The sequence below is a fragment of the Anomalospiza imberbis genome, chromosome 1, assembly GCF_031753505.1.
Source record: "Anomalospiza imberbis isolate Cuckoo-Finch-1a 21T00152 chromosome 1, ASM3175350v1, whole genome shotgun sequence".
In the NCBI taxonomy this organism is placed as follows: Eukaryota; Metazoa; Chordata; class Aves; order Passeriformes; family Viduidae; genus Anomalospiza; species Anomalospiza imberbis.
Genome location: NC_089681.1, coordinates 103,044,669 through 103,070,115, shown reverse-complemented (window position 1 = coordinate 103,070,115; position 25,447 = coordinate 103,044,669). Strand labels below are relative to the sequence as shown.

The 25,447-nt window shown below is 35.8% G+C and overlaps 1 protein-coding gene across 50 annotated transcripts in view; it reads left to right on the top strand.

Moving 5' to 3' along the window:
- The window catches only part of CLASP2 (cytoplasmic linker associated protein 2), a 142,727-nt gene that overhangs the window by 102,968 nt on the left and 14,312 nt on the right, over window positions 1–25,447 (top strand). For 12 of the 50 annotated variants that reach the window (XM_068202713.1, XM_068202651.1, XM_068202637.1 and 9 more), the window contains 13 exons: window positions 41–211; window positions 1,122–1,229; window positions 4,906–4,968; window positions 5,630–5,736; window positions 9,056–9,079; window positions 9,542–9,786; window positions 10,041–10,104; window positions 15,224–15,387; window positions 16,150–16,228; window positions 16,386–16,436; window positions 20,979–21,122; window positions 24,824–24,967; window positions 25,321–25,427. In XM_068202713.1, coding sequence (XP_068058814.1) covers window positions 41–211; window positions 1,122–1,229; window positions 4,906–4,968; window positions 5,630–5,736; window positions 9,056–9,079; window positions 9,542–9,786; window positions 10,041–10,104; window positions 15,224–15,387; window positions 16,150–16,228; window positions 16,386–16,436; window positions 20,979–21,122; window positions 24,824–24,967; window positions 25,321–25,427 — 1,471 coding nt within the window. The remainder of the gene's footprint in view (window positions 1–40; window positions 212–1,121; window positions 1,230–4,905; window positions 4,969–5,629; window positions 5,737–9,055; window positions 9,080–9,541; window positions 9,787–10,040; window positions 10,105–15,223; window positions 15,388–16,149; window positions 16,229–16,385; window positions 16,437–20,978; window positions 21,123–24,823; window positions 24,968–25,320; window positions 25,428–25,447) is intronic. The other 38 variants (XM_068202686.1, XM_068202652.1, XM_068202950.1 and 35 more) reach the window with 15 other exon arrangements.

The following is a 25,447-nucleotide window of genomic DNA, read 5'->3' as shown; positions in this document are numbered from 1 at the left end:
CCACTGTGCTGCTGCTAATATTTATTCATTCTACCTTCAGCTGGCAGTAGATCTGGGTCTCCTGGAAGAGTTTTGACAACAACCACACTTTCCACTATGAACACAGGAGTTCAGAGAGTGTTGGTGAATCCTGCAACTGCACAAAAACGGAGCAAAATCCCACGAAGTCAGGGATGCAGTAGAGAAGCTAGTCCTTCTAGGTTATCAGTAGGTAAGAGTCACCAAATAACTTGGTTTCTTTATAGCCCTTCTTACTTTAAGTGCTGGATATCTACAGCTGCTATTTAGTTATAGGTGGATGGAAAAATTGAATACATCCTGGAACGTAGCTGTTTTGTGAGACTAGTTTTTGATACACAAGACAGTTTTAAACTGAAGCTGAAATTTGAGGGTTTTCTTGTCAGAATGTTGTAGTTGTTCTTTTCCTCATCTCCCTTTCTTCCTTCTCTTTTTTCCACTTCACACCCAAAATACCTATATCCTTTGAATGAAAGTGTGATACCATTTTGAAAATATGTTCTTCATTACTTCATGTCTTCCATGTATGTGTGCGCATATGTGTAAATGCTATGATGCTGAAATGAAGGTTACATGTCTTCAGCCTCACAGTATAATTTGATTACACTTTATTACAAACAATGTTACTGAAAAACATCTGTTGATTTTAATGGTATTGATGCTGTTCTTCCTTTGTATTTCTGATTTTTATCTTAGCCACATAATTTTATTTTCCTTCTTTATTAAGCTCTGGGGTTTTCCATTGGTGCTGCTGTTGATTAACTTGGTCTTGAGCACAAATTCTGAATCATTACTCAATGTTGCTTGTTTTTTTTCTCCATCCTTTCCAAAGGGTCTTTCAACCATTCTGTAAAGAGTTAAATTTCCATTTTAAGCTGTGCAAAAAAAATAATTTCATTGAACTGCCTACACTTAGACTAATCCAGCACAATCAAGAAAGTCTGTAAAGAAGGCTATGACTTTAAATGCTACATAATCATCAATGTCTTTTCTTAGAAATGCGTCTTTGATCTTACTGCGGAACAGAATTGCATTAAAACTGCAACTTTTCTTATGTCTTCTCCCTTTGTGCCGCTGTTTGTCTGCACCCTGAATCATACTAGCGCGAGGCAGCCGCATTCCTCGGCCTAGTGTGAGTCAGGGCTGCAGCAGGGAGGCCAGCCGTGAAAGTAGCAGGGACACGAGCCCTGTCCGCTCTTTCCCGCCCCTGGGTAAGTACTCGGAGCCTTGTCGTGCATGGCTGTCCCTGCCCTTCCTTACGTGCGCCTAACGAATCCATGCCTCCTTCATTTAGCTTGTAGCTGGCCACCGTGTTCTCCCTTCCTTTGGCTTTCCCCCCACTTACCCCTGTGGAGGATTGACCAATGTGTGAATGGGCTGCACACAGGAAAAATACAGGCTTTGCTAGGTTTAGTCTGAAGTGCCAAGTCTAGAAAGGTGTGTGACGCGCAGTGTCTAGATGCCATTTTGAAAAGGCACTCCTGTGTTTTGATATTTTTTGAAATCATGTGTTTCTCTTTCCATTGCAGCACTCATTGCTTGGGTACTTGAGTGCAGGATCAGGTGGTGTTCAAAATTTTTACCTAGTCAATGAATTATTTTAGTGTGTAAAAAGAAAATACACTTTATTATGTCCCCTTAGCTATATGGTCAACAGCTTTTTGGTCTGACACAAATGGCAAGGTTTTGCAAGATTATCGGTCTGTTTCTGAGATGTCAATGAGGCATAAGGATATTACTTTATAATTACCTTAACATGTTGGTTAAGGATTAGGGAAGATTTTCATCTCTACATATCTTTGTCAAGGTTCCTACAAAATTAATAGTAAATTTTGCTTAAAGTGCTTTTACATGTTGGGTTTGTGGATTAGGGTTTTTGTTTTGCTTGTTTGGTAATACTAAACTCTGTGCAATTGAATCTGAAACGGATCTCTTTTTGGTGTTACCTTTGTCTCAAATAGTATTCAGTGTGTATCATTCTTAATTGCTTTGTTCAGTGTAGCTTACAGTCAAGGACTTCATAATACTAGCAGTTAAACTGAAAAGCTGTTTGTCTCAAAATAGTAAATCTCTGGTTTCTATCTCAAATTGCGGCACCCTGCTGTATCTCTAATTAGCACTGGACATATGTTTTGGCCTGCTAGGGCTTGCTGCCAGCCATGGCTTTATTGGGAGAGTACAGAGTAATTGAATGAAAGCTGTTTCAGTAGCTAAGGCTAGTTTGCCCAGGTGCTGTTTAATTGGGGAATGATACTAAAAGTAGATGTTACGCAGGATCCATTAGGAAACCTGTATCTTTTTTTCTCAAACATAGCTGGGAGATTGTGTTGAAGTAGGCATGTACCTTCTGTTCTTTCAAAAACAAGGGTGTTTTGCAGAACTCTTTGTGCTTCTTTTGCTGCATTACAGCTTGATTTGAATTACAAGCATCCAAGATCAGATTTACATTTTTGTAATTGGTTGAATGCTTGCTATCTTAAGTCTGTTTTAGGCAATACCATGAGATGTGTTGCTGGGATAGATGCCACAGGAGGTTTTATTCTTATTTATGTAGTTCAGTTTTGTAATTCAGATACCAAAACAAGTACCCATACTAGTGAAATAGGTGGAATTGTCTGGTAGCACAGAGAATGCAAAGTAACATGTATAAGAATCCAGCGTTGGTTTAAAAGAAAAAAAAAGGAAATTATACTGAGAATAAATGAAGATTCCATTTAGTGTGACTTTTTGTTTGGATTATTTAAAATGTCATTCAGTAATATGTTGGTACAAGTGAAAGATGAAATAAGGCAAATGCAGCTTTGTGTAGCTAGAGGCAGTTTGACATTGGGATGAATAGGGGAATGTAACTTGTATTGCCTCTCATTGTCAGCACAGAAATTTTTACTTTTGAACACAAATGAAAATTTATTTTATACCTAAATGCTACATAATTACTTCACTGCATACATTGGTATGAAGTGTTTATGTAATTTCATGTCTCAGTATAGTGTTATAAACTGGGAGATAAGAGCCATTAAGAAGCAAGTGATTTGGAATTTATATGGAAATGTCTACTTTCGTTAAATATAGTCAGTATTAGATATCAGACTAGTATAATGTCCATATTTTAGCTAAGAAATCATCTTGGTGTGAGTCCATTTAAAGTCTTATTTTGATTAATCCTTTAAAAAATGCAACAGCAAAAATAAATACTTGACAATTTCTGCAGTTTGAGGGGTACAAAGAATATTCTTTAAAATATGTCTTGGAATGAGGTATGTTTCACCCAATATATAGTGCTTTTTCTCACTGTCTTAAAAACTTTTCCAGCATATTTTAAATGTATGTAGGGGCAGGAGTCATTTCAAGTTGCTTGCCTAAAGTTTGAATTTTTAGTTTTCAGTTGAAACTTTAATTTTCAGGACTCATTGATGGAAAGTAAGGGGAAGGTTTATCCCATTATTGATTGTATTTAAAGAGCTGTCAGCTGTGATGTCTGTGTTGTGACATGCTCAGTCCTGTCTCCTTTTCCATGCTGAGACACACTTTCTAAAGAACCAAGCATTCCATGTAGCATTAATTCCAAACTAAAATGACCTAGCCAAACATCTTCATGTAGGATTAGTTAGAAATAAAGTACCTTATATAAGGAGTGGAGAACTTAATGTGGAAAGACATAGTGTTTTTTCTGGGATCTTTACAGGACTTAGGATCATTGTGGAAGTGCATTCAGATGAAGAGGTTTTTCCCAAGATGTCATTTGGTCCATGGTTCACCTGTACATGATTCAGATCAGACTCTTGAATTGTCTTTGTTGATCAAAGAAAAGGATGATTAATTTGATTTGTTTTCATGCTACTTTATATAACCAGAAGGAGTAAAATACTTGCATTTACAGTTACTTGTTAAATCGTAAGATTTTATCTGGGGGTTTCGCCACTGTGGGTGGACATTTGGGTTCCAGTTTAAATTGTCATTTATGTGGTGATAAATTTCTAACTTAAGTGAAGTGAAGAAAAAAGTTGAATTGTTTAAAAACACATTTAATTTAAAAATTGTTTGTTTTAAGACAGAAAATACTATAAATGGTGAGTCAACTTCTTCAGAACCACTAAAAAAACAGTTTCATACAAGTGCCAGAAGGAGTGGGGTACTCAGTTTTATTCAGAAATCCTTAAGGATCTCCAGTTTCCAGTTTCCATAACTTTAAAGAATCTTAATGAGCTGTAGTAACTAGCATGTGTTTCAACTTCACATTTTATTTATTTAAATAAAATAGTAAGTATGTGAATTATTAATTGCATTAGCTGGCTTATGTTAACTTTTAATTATAATTGGATAATTTTAACTTCATTTATGTAGTGGTGAGTTTTTACTGAGGTTGATTTGTCTGCAACATAGGCAAGAATTCAAGTGTGTACAAATTGTCAGCTGTCAACACAGCAAGTCCATGCAGGAAGCACTTTTTGCAGATAATGTTTGATATGTGAGCTCTGGCTCTGACTGGAGCACGCAGAAATTAGTTAAGTCCATAATGCAAGACCAGTGTCTGTGGACTGATAACTTTTTAGATATTTCTGATCATTCTGTTTGTGTGTGAGTGTGTGCATGTGTGTCTGTGCACCTTTTCTTCTTTGAACTGAAACATACTTGCTTTTACCCTGCTCTTAATCTTGTAAATTTAAAAAAAAATTATGCATGAAATGTCCAGTGTACATAAACCTATATAATCATATTTGGTATAATCAAAGAACTACTCTGAAGATTTTTGCTTCTGTTTAATACTCAGTTTCTTGTGCTTAAGCTGAATCTTTTTGATAAATAGTCTCTTGTTTGTCTGAGCAGCTATTGCAGCACTTTGATTCCATGGTCATAGATAGGGTTTATTTAATCCTGTTATTGCAGCTTCCAGACATCACTCCAGATCTACTGGTGCCCTCTACGCTCCTGATGCTTATGGGGCCGCAGGTGAAGGATGAGTACCCTTTGCTGTCATCTGTGCAGTCATCCTGGATTTTTTTTCCCCACCACTTGGTTATTCTCATAGTTCAGTTTTAGAAGGCATTATTTATATTAATTTGAATTTTGTGGTTTTAATAATCCAGATAGATGTGTTTATGTTGCTAGATTTTGTCTCCACCCTCATCCTCCAGTGTTAATCCTTTTTTTTTCCTTAACAACATTTTTTTACTTGCAGAAGAACTATTTTTAGTTTTCCATTTTTTTTAGTATTTGTAGAGCATTCTTTATGCATGTAGTTTTCTAATCCACAGTCTCAATAGCCTTCCTATTGTATGTTTCTAAATGAAAACAAAAACCCAAAATGAAGAAGACATGAATTTTTTTAAAAAGCAAAACTTCTTTCAAATAAAGCCATTGTTCTATAGGGATTTTTCCATGGGATGTTGGAACCGAACATTTGTAGGTGACTGGCTTTTTACTTGAATTCTTACTTTTGTCTGTACCACTAAAGACTTCAGAATGAAAACAGTTATCCACTGCATAATTTATTAAAAATGCTAAGCAAATGCTTTTCTTCTACTTGGGTTTTTATAAGTGAGTGTGATATTTACATCCCATCTTTTTATTCTGATTGAATTCTGTGTATTTATTTTTGTTGTTGTAACAGGTACTGGCTTTGGAATTAGTCAGTCGAGTAGATTGTCATCATCAGTCAGTGCTATGCGAGTTCTGAACACAGGTTCTGATGTGGAAGAAGCAGTAGCAGATGCTTTGGTAAGAATCACACACTTACCTTGTGTAGGTTATAGACTCTTTTAAGTGTTTGGTTCCTGTACGATAGCATGCAGAAGAACTTGTCATCTATTGTTTTATTGGCTTCTCAGAAAAAAAAAAGAAAAGAAACTGAGTTGGTGGGGCTGCAATATTGGAATTTTCATTTCCCACAAGAGTTTTAACTTTTGAGAAGCATGCTTTTTTTAATGGCAGACAGGAAACAGTCTTGGACTGTTGTGTTGGAGTGGCCCAAGGAGCCACTTGGGCAGGTAGAACTAACCAGCAGTGTCTCACAACAGCCAGAACAACTTCAGGATAGGCTGAAGGCTTGTTACAGCTGAGAATGATGACAGCTAAAGACATTTGCTTACCAGAAGTTTGGGTGCCATTTAAAGTTTTTCTGTCTGACAGCAGGTGAGATCAATGTGAAGAGAGAAAATGCTGGCTGGGCAGCCAAGCCCCACACAGCCACTCTCTCTCCCCCACCACTGAGAGAGAGAATCAGGAGGGTAAAAGCCAGAAAACTTGTGGGTTGAGGTAAAGATAGTTTAATATGGAAAGCAAAAGCCATGCACCCAGGCAGAGCCAAACAAGGAATTGATTCAGTGCTTCCCATGGACAGGCAGGTGTTCAGCCATCTCCAGCAGAGCAGGGCCCCATCACACACAGAAGTGACTTGAGAAGACAAACACCACCACTCCACACATTCCCCTCTTCCTCCTTCTTCCCTCCACTGTATATACTGAGCATGTCACATGGTCTGGAATGTCCCTTTGGTCAGTTTGGGTCACCTGTCCTGGCTGTGTCTCCTCCCACTCTCCCATGCACCCCCAGCTTCCTGTCCAACGTGGCAGTAGGAAAATCAGAAAAGATCTCAGCTCTGTGTGAGCCCTGCTCAGCAATAACAAAACCTCTCTATGTTATCAATTCTGTTCAGCCCAAATCCAAAACACAGCCCCACGCCAGTCACTGTGAGGAAAATTAATTCTAGCTCAGTCAAAACCAGCACAGCAGGTAACATCTCATAACTTTAGTTTTTGTTTTCCTTTATTTTCAAAATGTTACACTAAGTTAAAACTGGTTGTTCTCCTTCTTAAGCTATACTGTTCTTTAAAAGGGTAGGTTTGGCTCCTCTGCCTTCCTGCCCCTGTAAGCCAAACTGAACACATGATGTATTTTGCTTTCTGAAATTTACATCAGCAAGCTGAAATCCTAGGTTAATTTAAAATACTGATGCTGTGAATCAGGTACATTTTTATCAATTATTATATGCTACTTGCATATCATTAAATACATGTAAGTATCTGTTTTCTAGTTACCAGAATGCTTTAAAGAAATGGTTATTTCTGTGGTTTAAGAAAAAGTTATTTCGAAAGTTAGTAAAAAGCTACAAATTAGACGCTAAATTACAGTCAGATATAACTGAATAGAGAGAAACAAAATTTCAAAATCTGAAGAACTCTGTCATATTCTTAGTATGACTATTTATTGATTTCTTGGTTAATACTTTCTTCTTGACATATTAGTTTAAAATTTGTGTGCCTTCACTGGCATAGAGATCAGAATATCTGGGAAATCTTCAATAAGAGGTCATGGTGAAGTTACGTGCATTTTCCCCTTTCTCTTATTACAAACTTGCTGAAAGTTTTCAGCATTAATGGTTAATGCTGGTTTGTAAACTGGAAGTCAGTCTGGATTTTTGAATAGGGAACAATAGAAAAACAGTCCATGTGACATGGAAATTTTCTGGCTATAGCTGGGAAGCCTGTGCTGTGGTACTCTCCACACAGATGCATCACAAAGAGTATCTTCAGTACTTTTAGCAGCCTCTTAGTTTTCAAATTTCCTGGGCAAATTATGTAATAAGAATAGAAGTTGAGGCGAAAGTCTTGTTTCTAATGACTGCTCTTGAGGCTTAAAGATGTCCTGCTTTGTTGAAGCAATTGAAGCTTCTTCAGAGAAACTGGATTGCATTACCTGGATCCAAAATACCATGATGCTGCTAGAAATGTTAGAGGAAAATTGGTTTGTATATTTTAACTAGAGTCTGACATTACACAGAAGGATCAAGAACTGCAACATTTTATTATTATAGTACTTGCCTCATTCTTTGCCTTGCTCTAAATGGTACAGGTTGTCCTGTACAAATGGCTCCATGTAGATGGAAATCTGGTGATAAACACCCTTATTGTTTTCTGATAGACTGAAGATCCACATTCATAATGGTATTTTTAAAAGGTAGATTGTAGAGTCCTGACTTACCTAATAAAAATACAAAAATATTCCAGATTGTGTTACTTTTTTTTTATTTTATGAAAAACACTTTGCCAGTTTTAGTGGTGGTGAAGCCAAAGAGGTGTCAGTCTTCTGCCTAAGATCTGTCTTGAATATTGCTGTATAAAATGCAGCAATAATGGAAATCTTTCCGTTTTTTTGTCTTTTACTTTAGTACCATCCTTGGCATTTCAGATTCATTTACTGAAAAATCCTTTTTTTCCTTATGGTGTCTCTTTTCCAAAACACTTAATATCTCTGTGGTTTTTCCCTTCAGTTATTCTCTTACACATGTATGTATGTATGTATGCTCATTCTGTTGACAGTAAGCCTCCTTGTTACCTGTTGTATTGATTAGTTTGTGATTAATATTGTGATATCCTTTAAGTTATTCCATGGTTAAAAACGGGGAAAGTGATCACTTTTACTGCCACTTCTTTTAGTATGTAACGGAACTGAGTTTTTAAATGCTAACTTCACCTCCAAAGTTTGAATGGCAAGAGCTGCTTTGCAGAGGTGTGTGGCTTTTTTCTCATTTTAGGATAAATAGCTTTTTTATTCTCCTCTGACCTTTGGTATGTTGTGTTTTGTTTTGTTGGCTTGTTTTTTGTTTTAGGAGATTTAGAATTTTGCATTATGTAATCAGTTTTTTTGTAGAACATTGACTGTAATTATTGCAATGACAAAATTTAGATATTAAAGTTAAACAAATAGTTCAAATCAAGGTTTTGTACTTAAGTAACAATTGACTGCATGTGTTAATGTGTTCCTGCTCAAATATCACTGCATAAGACACAAAGATTTTGACAGAGAAGTCTTTGTGACCAACCCACCCATGATATGTAATATTTTACTGGAAATGGAAGCTTAGCAAACTACTTCTTGACTATGTGTGATACGCTAATCAGACACAGAGAGCTAAGAACAAAATTTACAGTAAGACTGTATGTTGTCCAGTGGCAGGAAGTTTATTACTCACAGTGCTGCTATGCCTTACCTTCCTGTTCTCAATTTCTGTTTCTTTTCAATAATTTACTGCTAACAGCTCTTAGGAGACATACGGACTAAGGTATAGAAACTATTTTTCTTCTTTAATAGTTTAATATTTTGCTATTAACATGTTTGATACAAAATGAGTTAAAATATCAAAATATGTGTAGACCTCTGATTCTTAAATTCTGTAATACATATAAAGATAAGAAATGAAATGAAATAACTAACTTGCAACAGTCTTCTGTCACCCTATTATGAAATTCTATGGGTTCTTGAAAAAGACCTAAAGTTAAATGTTTCATCAAACATATGTCTTCTCTCCATTTGCTTTGGGTTTATGTTTGGAATACTACATAAGCCATACTTCAAAATATTTTCATTAACTTGGTTTGACCTGCTGAATGGTTGGAGCCATTTGGCACTGCAGGGAGTAGGGGTCACCCCAGTTATTGAAACTGTTGGTCTCTCGACCCATTATGGGTATGTTGTATTACCCCTTTGAGAACAAGTGCTCATCTGGGGTGTCTCTGTACAACAGAAGAAGCCCGTGCGAAGAAGATACGAATCATACGGGATGTACTCAGATGATGATGCCAACAGCGATGCATCAAGTGCCTGTTCGGAAAGGTCCTATAGCTCCAGAAACGGGAGCATACCGACCTACATGAGGCAGACAGAAGACGTGGCTGAAGTCCTGAACCGCTGTGCCAGCACCAACTGGTCAGAGAGGAAAGAAGGCCTTCTAGGCCTGCAGAACCTACTGAAGAACCAGAGAACTCTAAGGTAGGATGACATCTCAGTAGAGAAACATCTTGTTTCAATGTTGGTGGGAGGCAGGGGGGAGGGAAGGCAAGGGTGTGTCTTTTAGATGAAAGCGATTACATTTTTACCCATGTCTCGAACAAAATGGTTTCTTCTACTTAATTTACTAGATTATTTGATTCAATATTTACCCTTGATTTCACTGATTGCTATGCATTAGTGTTCTAGCAGAACTAGCAAGGGAGTTGACTAATGTATTGTTGTCGTTTTGACAGTCGTGTTGAGTTGAAAAGATTGTGTGAGATCTTCACAAGAATGTTTGCTGATCCTCACAGTAAGGTATGTGTAGGTTTTTCTTATTTTCAATAAGTGTCTGAAAACATAAATTAAAAGAAAGTTATGGTAAATTACATCAGTGATATTTGTATATGTGAAATTTCACAAGCAAAAGCAGTTACTGGTATCAGATTTCAATTTAATTTAGAGTTTTGAACAAGATCATTTTCCCCCTGTTTCCGCAGGATCATGGAACTAAAGTGAAGGTTAATGTCATACAAAATGCATTGAAGTAGTTCAGCGTTTTGTGATCAAAATCTGTGTTTTTAGGAAGTTGTTGTTTACAGAGGCCACTTCAACACAAGTATAGATTTTCTCTCAGTTAGAACAAACGGCTCTGCAGTAATTTAAGTTACAAATAAAGTTGTCTGACTAAATCATGCATAATCAGATAACCTATGCCAAATGTGTACTTATTTATTTTCCAGGACATTTTGTATTATCATAGCTTATTATGTCTTCTATGAATTTCATAGACAGGGCTGGCAGTTGAGACTGGTGAATAATATTTACATCATTTTTTAATATTCCGTAAGGAGACTATACTTTATTATAAAAGAAAATGTGATGTTTTATTCAGTTTTACTTAGGTAATGACTCAGTACGGATGATGTAACAAGGAAAATAATGCTTCTGTTTTCTAAGACCTTTAAAATCTCTTAAAGTGAGTTACTTTGCATGATAGTATTTTTAGTTTTTGTGGGAGGTGGGCTACTAGTACAGCTTGATTAAACATTGCAGTTTCTTATGGCAGAAGGAATGCAGGTAAGGAAGGAGCTTAATAAATGTAGTAATGTAAAAAAAAACACATAACTTTATATTTTAATTATAGGCTTGTTTGGAAGAAGTGGTATCTTTTATGTTGAGTATAACATGTCCCACTTTGTATCCGTATTTTGGAATTGATACAATTATAACAATAAAAGCGTAATAGGGTATTACTTCAGAAGTATTGACTTTTCCCAGAAGAATCCTGAAAAACTACTTTGATTATGCAACACATTTTACATATTTTTAAGTCGTCCTTATTGCTGCAATGGAAAATTAAATTCAGAGTGATGAGAGGTCTTGACAGGTTAACTTTAGTGTTCATCTGTCCTCTTTATTTTTCCTGTTGGAAAATGCGACAGCTGCTATCTCTGACACGATGTATTTTGGAAATAACTTGCACTTGGAAATAACTTTGGAAATAACAGCAACGAGGTATTAAAGTTGATCACATACTGCAGTAATCCAGAAGAAAAAACTAAACCAAGCAGTTAAAAAGAAGGAAACATTACATTAAAAAGTCAAAGCAGAGGAAAGAATATTAAATATTGCTGGAATATTTACTTTTTAAATGAAGTAATGACCAAGTTGTTAATAGCAGCTTGGTTTAATTCTGCTTGTTCTGTGGTAATTAATATTTCAGCAATGCATATGTCAGAGCTACTGTGGAGATTTTTGTGTAGCATGGGAGCCAGGGAAGGATAATGAAAATGTTCCAAGCTTTAGTTGTATATGTCAGAAGAGCATTTTACCTTTTAAATAAGCCTTTTAAAATGTTATATTGACTTATTCTAGTTGATTGTTCTGTTTACTGGCCATTGTGATATGAAATAATGTAGCTTCAAGAAACTTTGGCCTGTGTTGTAACCTGTGGTACAGCTGTTCTAGTCACTGAAACCTTGCCTGCTTTTTGATGTTGCAAAACTATTATAAGTTATCAATATGTTGTCAGGAGAACCCTTTAAGTATTAAGAGTTCATGAGCAGTGATTTTTTTTTTTAATCACACACATACGCCTACATAAATCTCATCTTAGACTCTACTCAAGTGTCTGTAGGAATTATTCTGTCATCACTTTTGTGGGATTTTATAAGGTTTACTTTAACATGATATCTGGATGGAGGGAATTGCATAGAATTAGAGAGTAATAATATTTGGAGGAGAAAATGGGAGAATGACTTAAAGAACATGCCAAGTGCTTATTTTAAAATTACATTGGGTATCCCAATAAAATTACTTAAATTTGTCATAAAAGTTTTGAAGTACCTTTTTTGTTTTATTTTGGTTTATATTCCCTACAGGAACTTCGTATTGATGGCCACTAATTTGTGTGTTTTTATCTTTTTCCCTTTTTTGTTGTTTTGTTTTGTTCTGTTCTGTTTTTGTTTCGTTTTGCATGCTGTCCCCTGTGTTGGAACTCTCTTTAGAGAGTAAGTTGGTTCAATATTTGTTGGAAGCCTAACCTTACTTGCATGAATGTGCAATTAACCCCTTTTCTCTATTTTTCTTCCCCAAAGAGTTCATGCAGTGTCAAGCCTTTTGCAATCATAAAATGCTATAAATAAGTAGTCAAATGTGTGGTAAATTTTCGAGATGTGCTTTATCTACTAATTAACTGACATCGTTTGGTTATGCATTCCTGCTTTATATTGTGGTGGTTGGCACATCTGAAATAATTCACTTTAGAGGTAGATTACTTGTAATTATTTCCATATCTGTTTGTTTTTTTCCACTGTCAAATTAATATGAATTTCAACTTTAGATGGTTGATTTCAGAATTTCAGTTTGCATCATAAAAACGTAAACTGCGATTTTTGCAGTATCCACATACATTCTTCAACATATAGGTGGTTGAGTTCCATTTTCCATTCCAAATTCATACTTTACCTTAAATGCTCTTTCAGCCTTCTTAAATTCTTCATGCTGAGACAAAGTGATATGTTAAGTATTTTTTTAAATGCAACAAAATTACTTGACTTATTTTTCTCTAGACATTCTCTGTGGTAAATCTAAAATGAAACAAAGCTTGAAAACAAAGCTGAGTCCTCAATTATGTGTATTATTAACAGCTAAAACATCAGCACAGGATCTTCAGAGTACTTTTGCCATAGTGAATCATAATTCACTTTATAATGATTTCAGTTTAAGCCACTTTACATGTTTGAAGTGTCATAAGAAGTCCATATTACTCCATCAAGTCAGAGCTTGTAACCAGTTTGTTTGGCCTACCATGTTTTAATGGAAAAGCCATGTGTGTCAGTGTCTGCAAACTCAAAGAAGCAGGTGCAGGTTTAAATTCTGCTGAGCTGTGTAGTTCAATTTGAAGGATTTTATGAGACACCCCCCCCACACACATAAAATGTAATCTTTATAGCACCAGAATTTGTTTGTTTGCCTAAGTATATTTTCCCCTTGCTTTAGGGCTGTGAAAGCCAAAGACTTCATACTACAATAGAGAAAATACATATTGGTTTGGTTTTGCCTCTGTCTTATAACTGTGGCTACTGCTTGTGAATCCACAGAATGATGTATTGTTTCAAGTTAGCCTGAGACAGGTTGTTTCCAGTCCTGCACATAAAAGTCTTGTCCCACTACTGGCAGGATAATTTTGAAACCTCAGACTTGAAAATACATCTACATAGACAGCCCAGAAGTTGGCAATTTTCTCAATTTTTAATGCAATTTGTCCCAAAAGGGAAATAATTAAAGTATCTATTCCTGATGGGCTTTATATTGAGTAGGGATTTGTATTGTTTTGTATTTTCAGTATTTAGGATATCTATTAAAAAATTTCCCCAAGTCTCCAGTAGATCCTGAAAGAGTCATAAAATACCTAGTTGAAAGAGAACCTCAAGGATGGTCTGGTCCAACCTTTCCTGATAAAATGAATCTGAATTTATTTTTTATTTCTAGTGTAAATTTGGAGGCACTTCTTTAAGAGATACTTGTATGGATTTTTTTCCACTTTATGACGTGAATTTGTTTTCCCTGACTTGATGATCAACATGAAAAGCAATCGAATTTCCTCAATGAAGAAGGCATGCAGCAGCATATGCCAGCTCCTCCTTACTTGCATCAGTGCTGTAGAAGAAAGTCTGCTTCCATGGCCTAGTGTGTGCAGCTGTGTGAGGTGTGATCACAATTTGGGGTTTTCCACTCTCACAGAAGCAGCTGAATTTGGCCTAATGACAAGGCAGGTCAGCTGCAGGAGGATGTGGGGTTCCAGCCCTTGCTCTGCCCCCGCCACTTCTAGCCTTGCACCCATGTCATAAATACTCAGGAGGCAATATCTGCCCAACCCTCTTTGCACCACAGCAATGCTTCTGTACCCAGCTCTGTGCTGGAGCGTGTGTTGTGAAGGAACCTTTTCAGCTCAAACACCCATTTTTTTTGTCAGAGAAACAGGAAACCCATGGGCCACGCAGGTCGAGAGTATATACATCCTGATTTCACTTTTCGATCTGGAAAAAACTTAATACGAGTGAGATATATTAAAAGAGCACTTTAAACAAAGTTACCTATATGTCACGCCCTCCTTGACCCCTTCCCTCCAAAAAAAGTCCTTCTTCCTGATGTGAGTCCAATAAAAAAATACATGGTTTTGGTTCTTACGCTTTTGTTGTTTTGGTTTTGTTTTTTTTTTACCTAATGCAGTCTTTTCAACATTATTTGTTGAAAAGAAGACAATGGATATTATGTTTTAAAAAAAATGAAAGTACTTCTGTATTTTAAACACCTGCCAATATGAAATCTATTGTGGCTTTTCTTCCCTACTGTGGTTAATAATTTTGTGTTGGGATACCTGCAATAGTAGAAGCAGCTTGTTCTGTTCGACAAGTATTTTCTGTAAAGGAATTGGCCAGCTGTCATGATTTTGCAGTATTTAATAATGCAGATATTTACAATTAATATTTTGCTAAAGAATTCTAGCAGCTTTTTTGGTTTTAAAGAGAAAGTGTTTTTGTAGTCTCTGAGGAATATGACAAAATCAACTTAATGATAGAGCTTGAGAGGGTAAAAACTTAAGTTTTACTGGAAAAATTGAGGTTGCGCCAGCCATCACAGTAAGCATTCCTTTCCTTGACGAAACTGCATGGAATACCTAATTGTCAAACTTCTACAGAAGTCGGCTAACATTTCCAATGTACTATTATATCAAAATCCAATGAAAAAACAAGGCAGATTTCTTTCTTTTCCTTTCTTTTTTTCTTTTTTTCCCGCTTGGCTGCAAAACACTGCCTTTCTCTGCCTCTGATTCCCTTACTGCTTTCTTCGTTTGTAAGTTCGGCATACGTCAGTGTCGTTTCCTCTTTTGCCCCATCCTACCCTCTTTCCATCTTCTTCTGCCCTTTAGGTGTTCAGTATGTTTTTGGAGACACTGGTCGACTTCATCCAGGTCCATAAAGAAGATCTGCAGGACTGGCTGTTTGTATTGCTGACACAGCTATTGAAAAAAATGGGTGCTGATTTGCTTGGGTCTGTACAAGCAAAAGTTCAGAAGGCACTTGATGTCACAAGGTAATGTGTAATGAGCCCTTTAAAAAGTAATAATAAAATAGCTGTTAGCTATTTTCAAGGGGTTTTTTTTGTTTTGTTTTGATTTGGATTTTTTGGGGTTTTTTTTTGGTTTTTTTGGTTGTTTTTTTTTTTTTTTGTGCTGTTTGATTTCTGGAAAAATGCACAGCTCATGGCAGATCTTGAAACTTTAGTAAAACTTGTTGCTTCAGCATTTTGGTTTCATGAAATGACTCTTGATAGTAAGGGTTTGAGTCCTCAGTTCTGAACAATTAATATGATACTACTTACTTGATTCCAGAATGTGCATTTGAGCCGTTTATGTTTGTTGTCTCACCTTGTATTCAGTGATGCAGAAATTGTGTTTACACTTCTTTATTTTGCTGTGAAAGTTTCACTAGAGTATTCATCTCTGTATCAGCATTAACTTTTAAGAAGTTATGGTAGTAATGGATTTGCTTTCTTTCTTCCCTTCCTTCTCCCCAGACTTCACTAATAGCCTGATTTAGAATCAGAATTCTTAGCATATCATAATTATATCATTCCACATTACTTGTATTATCTGTTCTAGCTATAATTGCTTCATAGCAGGAATTGCTTAAATCTTGTCCTTAACATGCTGGGTAAATGTTTCTGAAAGGTCAAACATAGTAGCAAGTGGTAGCAGTTTCAGCTTTACTGAGAAGGTGAGGGCTTATTTGGTACCTCTCAACAGTTAGTAAAAGAAAATCTAACGTAACTTAACATTATTTTGTTTGTTTACAGGGAATCTTTTCCAAATGACCTCCAGTTCAGTATTTTAATGAGATTTACTGTTGACCAGACCCAGACACCTAGTCTGAAGGTAAGACTTTTTAGGCTTGCTTTGCAAGCAGAAATCATCATTAATAGAAATGTACTCATCTTAATTTTTGAATTTGGATTGTTATTTTTGCTTTGTGTAAAAACAAAGAAAAAGGAAAGGTTTTCAATTAGTGGATTTTGTTTTTATAAACTTTCAGACAGTCAAGCCAGCACTGCAGGACCAGCTTCGCTCTTTTTGGAGCTCAAAGGTTTTTGTCTGAATTACTGTTTTTATTCTTAACCCTACGTGAAACTCTTACAGTGTTACCAATAATTTTTATTTGAATGCATTGTATGCTGCTACTAACCTTTGTGAGAAACTTTAAGCATGCAGATGCTCAGTTTTAAACATGACACTGGTATGAAAATGTTTGCTGCAAGAGAGATCTAATAAAAACACAGTACAGTAAAAATGAGCAACAAAAATATGGCTGCCTAACATCAAGCTGGTTATGCAAACTCACTCTATCAAGTCTTTTCTAATTTTATGTTTGTGATTTCCCGTACTTTTTTCCCTAGTTCATATATATATTTTCCTGTGTTCAGCCTGATAGGCCTTGAGTTATTTTAAATTATTCTAATATTAATGTTAACTTTAGTTACTATATTAAAAATCAGCTACTTCTGTGGTACACTCTACTTTTCTGAAAGTGGTGTGTAGCATTATAATTATGCACATTTTTACCTAAGAATCTGTAGTCCACAGACCTGACAGCATATCTGAAAAGTAAAAATGTATTCTGTAGTACATTTGCAGTTGGAAAGAGTGTTGATTTTAGAACAAATGCATCAAATCCAAAGAAGATTTATAAGTGATGGGAATGGGGAAATAACAAGCATATGATAACTGGCATCTTCTGCTCTATCCTGCACGAAATATTTTTACTCAGTTTGATACTGCACAAGAGTATGACTTTTCTGGAGTTATGTTGAACCTAAAGTCACATGAATATGCCTTTTTTGTCTACAATACAGTAAAGCTTACATTTTTAAGCTTTTGAGGACAGTTGATACGTTGACCACTGTTGCTTCGTAGAGCTGTGTTAAAAAGGGACTGCTGTCATTTATTGAAGACAGCAAATGAGGTAGTAAAAATCAGTTTGTTGTTTAAATGAATCCTTGGAACAAATTGAGATTGGTTTTATTTTGCTTGGTTTTCCTCCCCAGGAAGGTGAATTTGATGGTTGAGATGTTCCTTTATCCATACAGTAGTGTATAGCTGTTAAAGGTGTATAAAGCACATTTCAAAGCTGAGAGTGTAGATTTGGAACGAGACATGGACTCCTACTAGGTTGATTTGGGACTGAGTTCAAGATTATTCCCTAAATGGCCCGGAAGGAATTCGGAAATATACAACACTTGATGGGAAGACATTCTGAAACTAATTTTGAGAGAGAGTTCTGTAATCAAGATGCCGATAAAAGTTACCTCCATAGAAGAACACCTATAGTTCTATACTATACTATAGTATAGTTTGAAGCAAAATCAAGAATATTTAGAATGAATTTTTAGGACAGTAAACTATATAACTATTTTAGAGAAGGTAAGCTTTCTTCCCAGAAAAAAGTGGAATCTGCCCCCTACTTCCTTTTTATGTGGTAACTACTACTTCAGGATTCAGACAGTAAAGTTATTTATTCCCCACAGATCAGAAGAATCTATTTAATATCCATATTATTGAGTATTTTGCCTAAATCCCATCTTCAGTGCACCCAGATAGAATAATTGATATAATCAATTAAAGAATTGATGTGATGAAAACCCACAAAATAATTAATAATCCTAGAGCAGTACTCCAGTTCTTGAAGTCTTGAGCTTTTGTTCTTTGATAAATGATTATCTCATTGTATTTCTTCTAGGAATATTGAGAAACAGCATTTGCTGTCAGAGAGTCAGAGAAGGGGATTTTCAGCATCCCTAAAGATGGTCAGATAGAAAGAGGGGATGGTAGATCAGAAATTTGAGCCGTGTAACAATTCCCTTCTACAAATTACTTTATTGTCTGGTTTTCACGTGATACTAGTAAATAATCATCATCCTTTGGAGTAAACTGTCACTGTCATTCTTACACTTAGAAAGACAGCTAAGTCTCAGACAGCAAAACTTGAGCTTTTAGAGGGGCCATAGAGGTGGATTTGGATAGCTGGGCAATAAAAAGATGAACCATAGAGAAGATAGAATTCTATTGACCTAATCCATGAAGGATGCACCTTAGTGTACTGTGCTGTATCTATCATACTTCTGCAGTCATTTTACACTTAGGTGTGGTGAATTACTGAAACAGAGTTTAGAGGTGCCAGATGTATGTGTCTGTGTTGGTCATATGTTTGGGTGGGTATAGGAATCAAATGTCCTAGGTGGGGTATAACCTATTTAGCTTATTTTTGCAGGTGCAAAACATACAGTTTCCAAAGGATGGATATTGTCCTGAAATACACTTCCAATCACCACTTCATTTTTCTTGGGTTTCATATCATCTCAGCCTCAGTGAGGAGTTGATTTAAGCATTGTGACCAAAGTTCAAGTTTCTGAATCCTTCTTTACTTTGAAAATGCTGATTTGTTGACAAAGGTTTTTGCCACAGTTGATCAGAAGATTTATTTTTTTTTAACCTTAAGTCAGCATTAATATTTCTGGATTAAAAAAACCCTGAGTAACACAGATTCACAGCAATTTATCTTTAGTGTGTATTTTAGTAATCTCGTTATATAATGGCACGGGCAATCAATCCTAAGTATTCAGTGAGTTAGAGACAGAGACCTGGGATGTTGCAGTCTGAAAGTTACAGTATTGAACAGCTTCATAGAGAGTGGTTTCAATTTAACAGCAAATATTCATTCTCAGAATTCTGGAGATGCTTTAATTGCAGTCCAGAAATTTTTCTCTCAGAAGGATTAAATGGATTGTTGAAGATGTTAGCCTTTTTATTTCTACATTTCATCTCTGTACATAGTTACTGGAAATATTGGCAAAGATACTTCTAAAGTAGATTTGCTGCTTTTATGGAGTTTTACTTCAGCCTGGGGTTTTTAATCTGCAATAATACTGGCTCATTATATCTGACCACAGAAAGGTGTAGTTCTTCAAGAATTTATTATCTCAAAAGCAATTAGTAAAAATTGCCTTTTTTCAAAACAGCTATCAAATTTAGCTTTGGGAGTCTGTCTCACTGTAAAAAGCTCTATTGGTAAGAACTCCCTGCATTCATTTTCTGTTCGGTGCTGTTCTGTCTGAGAGCCCCCATAAATCTGTGCAAGTTCCTCAGGAAGCAGTTCAAACACTAAATAATCCTGCTCTCTCAGATGCAGTACTTCAGAGTCTCTACATTGGGAGAAATACCTCGGGGTGTTCTAAGTGTTACAGTCCTTAATAGCAACCTTATCAAGTCTTACATTAGATTTATTTAAATCCTCAACAGTCGAATGTAGTGGTGTCACAATGGTTTCCCTATGTAATCTAGAAGTGTCAGCTATTGCTTTGAATTTGGAAAGCCATGTGGCCTAAGGTTTTTTGCTGCAGAGATGTTCATGGTTTGTTTTTTTCCTTGGAAAATCGCTAGCAAATAGTGTGCATTTGTAGATATTGATCTGCATAAGATGAAAGCCTTCAGCTGCTGCTTGGTATAACTTCAGAGAAGTTGAGCTTTAACAGCTGCTTTGAAAATGAAGTATTCATTAGTAATCCTCATTTGTGTGTGCCAGTGTATCTTGAGTTTTTAATCACTTGCAAGTTTCATGATCAAGAGAAATTTCTAAATAGCTTTGCTCAGAACAGTTGTGCTACAAGCCATGAGCAACCAGAAATACACCCAGAACTTTTTCTCTCTGGTTATGATGGACATAGGTCTCTCTCCTGGTAGGTATTTTTGGTTCACTGTCATTACTAGTGGAAATAAAAGCAGCTAAACCTGATAGATGATCTAAATAAATGTCCACAACTTTCATTGACGGATTGGGTGACAAATTTCTGAGGTAGAAAGAGCTGTGGAAGTAAATATTTTAGACATACACAGGCGTAATAGACCTTTGCCCAAAACTGTACAGTGGTGCAGTATTGGAGAAAGCAAAGAGGGGCTGTAGTCTGGGATGTACAAAACAGGAGTAAAACAAGTTTGCGGAGTAAGAAAATGATCAGATAAATGAGGGAGCTCAGGAGGTTTTCTGTCCTCCTGGTAAATCCATGTCTCCATCATCTGAATATATTCAGAGTGTGCATGTGACCCATCTTAAGTCTTTCCTAGAAATTCTATTCCATACATTTTTAGTATTTAGTGGGAAGATTCCTGTGGCTTGTTTCTAGAGACTATGAATGTTCAACCTGATGTTTTGTGAAACAAAATGAGTGTTAACTACCAGGTAGGAGCTAGTAAGAAGTGATCACTGGTTCGTCAGATGATGTTCATTTTTCATTTTACCACTTGAAAAACTTTCTTTAAAATTCTGAGTGAATCTTTTCTTCGTTTCCTTTTTTCAAATGTAAGCTTCTGCATATGCAATGATTTATGTCTTCTAGTTGCTATCAGTGAAATGTAAGCTTTCTATGAGTATTTGAATGTCTGTGGAATAACTTTCTTCTTCAAAGTTAAATCCATTTGTAGATTGTTTTATTGCAAAAAAATTATATTAATGCTGAAAACATGTAGTTTAATTAGAAAAAAAAATCTTTATTTTAGGGAATGAACACTCTGTAAGCTCAGTTGTTTTTGCAGCCCACCATTTTTATTATCCACCTGACTCTGTTTCTCCTTGCAGGTCAAAGTTGCAATCCTGAAATACATAGAAACTCTTGCGCAACAGATGGATCCAGGAGATTTTGTAAATTCAAGTGAAACTAGATTAGCAGTGTCTCGAATCATCACCTGGACCACGGAACCTAAAAGCTCAGATGTTAGGAAGGTATGTTTGTTAACCTGTCCTTAGAATTGCAAAGCATTCCAGGTAATTAAAAAATATTTAAGTAAAAAATTTAAATTAACATCTTGAAACTCTCCGTTACGGTTGTATTTTTATATAAGTTAGTATGTTGAGATTCTGTTTATAATTTATCATTCTTCATTGCAAGTACTATCTAGTACTAAAATCTCTTTAGTGGCCATTTTTTGTACAGTTTTAATATTACTTCAGAGACCACCTCCTGTGATACTAAGTAACACATTTGTAATGGGAGTGAGTGGTAAATTTGGTAGCAAAGTCAGTCTAATCTCTGTTGGATTTTCTAGAGTCTTTTATTTTTAACAACAAAGTAGGTAGATAGCTGTTGAACCTTGGACAAAGAAAGTGCTTTGGTAAGGTTATAGGCTTATTGTCATAGGCTTATTCCTGTAATGCTGCGCTTCCAGTGCAAACCTTCCTTTTCCACATACTGATGTGAAGGGAAAATTAACATTTGTAAGCTACATAGATACAGCAGGGATACTAAATAACCGTAAGAAATGTACTAGTGCTGTCTTTGGAAAGGGTTTCTAAACAGTACTTCAATTTGTAGAAAGCAAAAAATCTTTTAATTTTATTTGCGGTTTGATGGAATAGTTTTGTTGTTCTGATGGTTACAGGTCATGCTGTGTGGCTGCCATTTCTAACATGTCAACATTACAAAAATGTTGTACCTTTTATGGTTCCTCAGTGCAAGTGTCTATGACACAGAGAGCTAACTCTTCTCTCTCTTTTTCTGTCTATTTCTGCAGTTTGAAAATTTGTTGAGATTTGTTTTGCTACTTACAATTGAGTTTTGGCAGCTTCATCTTTTCTGAAAAGAGCAACTTCCTTTGCTTAGGAGGGATGTAGGAAAGAACAGTAGGAGCTTACAAACTGTAATGTGAAGAAAACAAAAATAAAAATAACTTATAAGACTTTTTGATTTCTAGAATGTTTGTAATACATAATAGAAAACCACCAGAGAGTTTTTATATTGGAGGTAATGTTTTAGTCATTCACTTCTTGTATAACTTCATGAGTTTGAGAAAACAGTAATAGATTACATGCAATTGACTTTTCTTGCCTCGGTATCATGTTCTAGTAACATATAAAAGATCATAAAACAGGAGGAGAATTGAAGCAGCACTATCTTCTGAATCAGTGAAGTTTTAGTACTGAGACACGTGGCGAGCTGTCTTATCTGATGGTTCGTAACTCTAATAAGCATTTTTATGTCAATAAGTAACTGAATCATGGAAAGAATTACCAGTGAGTTTAATCATTTGAAGCAACTTAATTATGTAAGTTTCCAGATTTCATTTTTTCTTTCCATAACACAGCTCTTTGAGGCAACAAACTGCAAAAATCCTTTAACTCTGGAAAATAAAATTTTACCAGTAAGAAGTCGAAAGAGTTATTCTGATAGTATAAAATGCTTAATTCTCTTAACAGTCTTCTCAACCTGCTATCACAGGCTTTTTTATTTCATTTCATTTAATAAGCTTTATAGAACTTAGTGTAATTTCTTTAATTTAAAAGCCTTTTCTAAGTAATTTCTGTGTAATTAATGGGTTTGGTTTTTTCCTTAGCAAAAACAGTTCCAGTGCGAAGTATTATGAAAAATCTTAGTTTATTAGTCTCACATTGGGCACTCTTAGTATAGTTTGGTGACATGGGACTTCTTTCTGGAAGGTAAAATTCTGTTTCAGAACTTAGATTTCTTCTAAGATTAGGATGCTTCTGGAAAGAGTTTGAATCTATTTTTAGAAATCTTCTAAGAAGAAAGCAAAACCAAAGAAATATTTCTAATCCTTATTTCACTCTTTAAAGATGATCTCTGTGTGAGTGAATTTAAATCTCAGCAGAGACCTAATGCTGGGGAGAAGAGAAACCTCTAAATACTCTAAAATGCAGGGTTTCTTTGGCAAGGAAGAAAGAGAGAAAATACATAATTTTATTGAAAACCTTCTGCAAGTCAGTATCAATTTTGATATTATAGGCCGAGCTTCATTTTGGGCAGACTTGGTGGTATCAGTTTCTATCCTGATACAATCCTGGACTGGCTATTGTGTTCTCTTAATAGCAGCTTAAATAGATGCAGTATTAAGGAGCAGAGACTGGCTTTACTAGACAGAAAACTGAAAGTGGTGATTCCCAAACCTCTGCTCAGCTGCTGAATTTGTCTTGGTTTTGCTCTGTATCAATTTTGATTAAAAAACTGACCATTAAAAATGACAAGGACAAGAGCAAGAGAAACATCAGACAGATTGCAGAGGACATTCAGGGTGATCATTTGAAGGGAAGGCTATCAAAGGGACAAGGAAATAAATGTTAAAGAAAACAACCAGTCACGAGTATGCAAAGATAATTTGTGGCAATCTGACATGCTGGGATTTTTGTTGTTTAACTTAATACTGAGATGTGTGCAGGTATGTGTGCTCATTCTTTGGCTCTCTGCTTTTAATTAAAAAATGCTACAGTTCATTGCTCTGGAAGCAAAAGGAGGCAAATAAATGTCTAAAATAATTGTCTAAACTACTTGCTTGGAGTATATTGGTAGTTAAGCAAGCTACCTATCAGTCTGTCTAGCATAAGGCACTGGTTCTCTCCAGTGCATGGCAGATCTTGATGGTGAGCTGTATAAACTGCACATAGTTGGTTAATCTTACAACCACAGTCTTCTGCTACAAAGAAGTAATTCTTGACAGCTTCCTCCACCTGTCCTTTGCACTTGTTAGTTTAGTTACTATGTAGACAGGTTTGTTATACTATCCAATGAATCTTAATCAAACTGTACAAACATTTCTTAATTCTTTCAGTCAACAGTTCCTGTACTAGAGGGAATCCAACTGTTGTGTAATTTACTGTGTTGCTTCGTCAGTAGAGAGTGCTGATTTTTTTATTCAAGTCAAAAAAACCCAGCTAGCATATGTAAAACGTGCTGTAGGATGAATGTGATGGTAAAGATGAATTGATGAAACTGAGAGTATGGGAGGTGACATCCAGTACAAACTACTCCACAGTTTTCATCTTCAGAATATTTAGTCAGTTAAATTTCATTGCCCATTATATTTGCCTACCTCTTAGAAAGGTTAAAGGAAGCAGAGGCAAGGTTAAATAACTAGCTTGGTAAGTTATGAGGAGGAGTATCAAGTGCTGTGATCACTACTGTCGCATTCCACATTAGGGTATCTTGTTTGGTTGGGTTTATTATAATTTCTACAATGCTAACTGTTCCTTTTTAGGCAAGTGTGTTACCATCTCTAATTACCACTTGCAGAACTCAGTAGAAAGGATTACATGCTTGCTCCTGCCTGAAGTGTTTTCATTTCTCTCCCTAAATTTTTTCAGCTTCCCAAACTCTGAAACCCATTTTGCAAAATCTTTCTTTTTTTTTTTTTTTTTTTTTTACCTCAGTAAGGATGTGGGGGTAGGGGGGTTGAAAAGCATATTTCTGAGAGACTGCTTTTTACAATGATTAGTTGTGTGCCTGAATTTATCAAAATCAGAACTTCCAGCTTGCCAGCAAATATGAATTGCTTTTGTTCACATCTATTAACATTTTTATTCAAGCTTGATCAAGACTTATATCACATTTTGTGATTACCACTCATTATAGCATCTTTTGCTGATAAAATTACTTAGAAACTCTAATGTCTTCAGTTTGTGTTTTCTTCTTGTAGGCTGCACAGTCAGTGCTGATTTCCCTTTTTGAACTCAACACTCCAGAGTTTACAATGCTGTTGGGTGCTTTACCAAAAACATTTCAGGATGGAGCCACAAAGCTGCTCCATAATCATCTCCGGAATACAGGCAACAGTGGTCAGGTATCCACTTCTGTTACTCTTCTTTCTGAAGTTACTATGTAGAAGCCTACTTTGTAGCTCTCTATGTAATGTCTTCTTTTCTGTCTACAGTTACAGTTTCTAAGTCCATGTCACTTCCAAGGGACTTGATAGGTTTGGATGTGCTTCTTAAGAGTAATTTGTCTTATACTTTCTAATTTTAGCGTTACACAGGATGGAAATTACTAGTAATGGGTTGGACACTACAGGAATTTAGCTGAAGCTCTTTAAATGTTTCTGGACACCAGAAAAATAAATATAATAATAAATATAATAAGTTAAAAGGGAAGCTTTTAGTCTTACCAGATTATCTTTTCTCACCTCTTCTCCTCCAGGGATCCATGGGAAGTCCTTTGACAAGACCTACTCCACGCTCCCCAGCAAGTTGGTCAAGTCCTCTCACTTCCCCAACCAATACATCACAGAACACTTTGTCACCAAGGTAAGCTAGGCTGGTGGTGT